Source organism: Drosophila navojoa, chromosome 3 (genome assembly GCF_054131105.1).
Source record: "Drosophila navojoa isolate 15081-1374.11 chromosome 3, UAZ_NAV_1.0, whole genome shotgun sequence".
In the NCBI taxonomy this organism is placed as follows: domain Eukaryota; kingdom Metazoa; phylum Arthropoda; class Insecta; order Diptera; family Drosophilidae; genus Drosophila; species Drosophila navojoa.
Genome location: NC_142891.1, coordinates 13,176,275 through 13,178,244, shown reverse-complemented (window position 1 = coordinate 13,178,244; position 1,970 = coordinate 13,176,275). Strand labels below are relative to the sequence as shown.

Here is a 1,970-nt window from a genome sequence, read left to right as displayed (position 1 = left end):
TTTTCCCGATTTGTGAATGAGACATAAAGTTTGCTTTCGGCTGGACAGTTTTAACATAAAGTCAAATGCAACTTAGTAATGCAAATGATTTTTGTATAACAATTTTTTGGTAGATGCAATCATTTTAGAGACTGCAGAAAATAGCATAAAACTCAGATTGATTAGGCTGCCAATCTAAAACATTATTTTAATTATTAAATATTACCTCTTAATAATATTTTAGTTTTAATTATTTATTGTTGGATCAATTTAAGTTGATTACCAAATATAAATAAAAATGCATGCAGCGATATTTCTTTATTGAAACTTTACAAAAGATCATTTAGAACTTGATACTAAAATGTTCAAGTTGAGGCTAAAGTCTTTTAATACGACTTCGCCCGAATCATCATTTGTGTGAACTTAAGCGGTTTCAAATGCCATTCATCCCATGATATGCTTTCATCATTTTGCTCAACATCTAGGGCATATCGCCCGTTTAAATTACTGTAATTATAAAAAAGATCATGAGCCATGCAGTTTCAGGTAATTTTTGTTTAGTGTTACCATCTATAGCAATTATAAAACCACCATCCAGACTCGTAATCTTTTGCACAGTCCCCCTTGCTCGTATCGTTATCCTGATCTTTTGTTGAAAATTTCATATTCAAATGATATTTTAGGGCATCGCCAGCATTTCCTGAATAATTGCCAAGCTTTTCAAGCACGTACGACTCTTCTTCGCTGCCAATAAGAAAATTGCTGTAACGAGCATAACGGGTCTCATTATTAAAGTCCTCCATGTGTATATATAACTCATGCGGCTGCGATTGTGTAATTAAATAGATATAATCCAATCCGATAAAATATTCATGTAGTGGATTCCCAAATCCTTTTTTGTATTCCTTCCAGTTGCGATTGAAGTTTTCAGTTCCATCAACTCGACGTTGAATCATGATCCAACCAGGTCCCGCTATCGTGGAGTCACAGGGCACGAGGATAGGGTCAGTGTGGGGCAACTTAAGTATAGATGCAATCGAATTATTTTGGCAGTCAGATCCTCCTAACAGACGCAGAACTTTTGATTGTTCAGCCAGTTCTTTATCTTTTAATTCGATTATTTTCTGTAGATATTCTTGGGTCGCCAAATGTGTATCATTCTTAACCTTCGCGAACACAGATGAGAGTTTAATATTTATATATATTTATAATGTATATACTTTATACTTACCGAATATGCCATTGCCACTAAATTGAAGGCTGATATAAATATCATTGAAATGGCAAACAGCTGGAGGTATTTGCCCATGTTTTAACTAAATCGACTTCGCAACTGTACACAATTGAGTCTGTCTCGAACTGATCAAACCACTGAGCTCATCTTAAATAAGAAACCTCGCTTTTCGCATTTCGTAATTTCTCAATAGCATTTATTAAGCAGAAAGGCTAAGCTTATCAATTTCCGACTAATAAATTTGAGTGTCGTCATTGCAATGTTTTTGATAATAAAAAAAAAATTAATCTGTGGTGGTTAACTAGAATTTGCTCTAATCTTTGCCCTATCTAGGCACAAATACAAAATAAATAAGCAGCATAAGAGCTAATAGAATTCAAATGAATAATTAAATGAGTACAACACAGATGGATTATTGAGAAACATGTATGAATGTTGCCGTCGGGCGTTACCGATTGCAGAATACTCATTCATAGTATTACAGTAATAAATTATTAGTTTTTCTTCAAGTAGTCTTCATTAATGTCGTCATATCGAATCGGCAATTTGCAAATGATTTCGTATGCGGAATTCAAAACTTACTTGATGCTCTGGTATTTACCTGTTTCACTCTCTTTTTGTTGAAACAGCACAGAGTGCTGCTTGGCTCGATGTCTGGACTAAGTTGACCACTCGCATCAACACCTCATCACACACAACTGGCCCCTCGGACTCATGAGTGTCCAGCAGCGCAGAGCTTTTGTTTGTCTACAGGCGG

General features: G+C 35.1%; 1 protein-coding gene across 1 annotated transcript; it reads right to left on the bottom strand.

Moving 5' to 3' along the window:
• Nucleotides 1-282: 282 nt before the first annotated feature.
• LOC115565197 (ficolin-1-like) lies at nt 283-1,328 on the bottom strand. Its single transcript, XM_030390223.2, has 3 exons — nt 1,211-1,328; nt 547-1,145; nt 283-486 (listed from the first exon to the last, which is right to left on the bottom strand). Exons 1-3 carry the CDS (start codon nt 1,286-1,288, stop codon nt 366-368), a joined length of 798 nt encoding a protein of 265 aa, XP_030246083.2. The 5' UTR covers nt 1,289-1,328; the 3' UTR covers nt 283-365.
• Nucleotides 1,329-1,970: the final 642 nt, after the last annotated feature.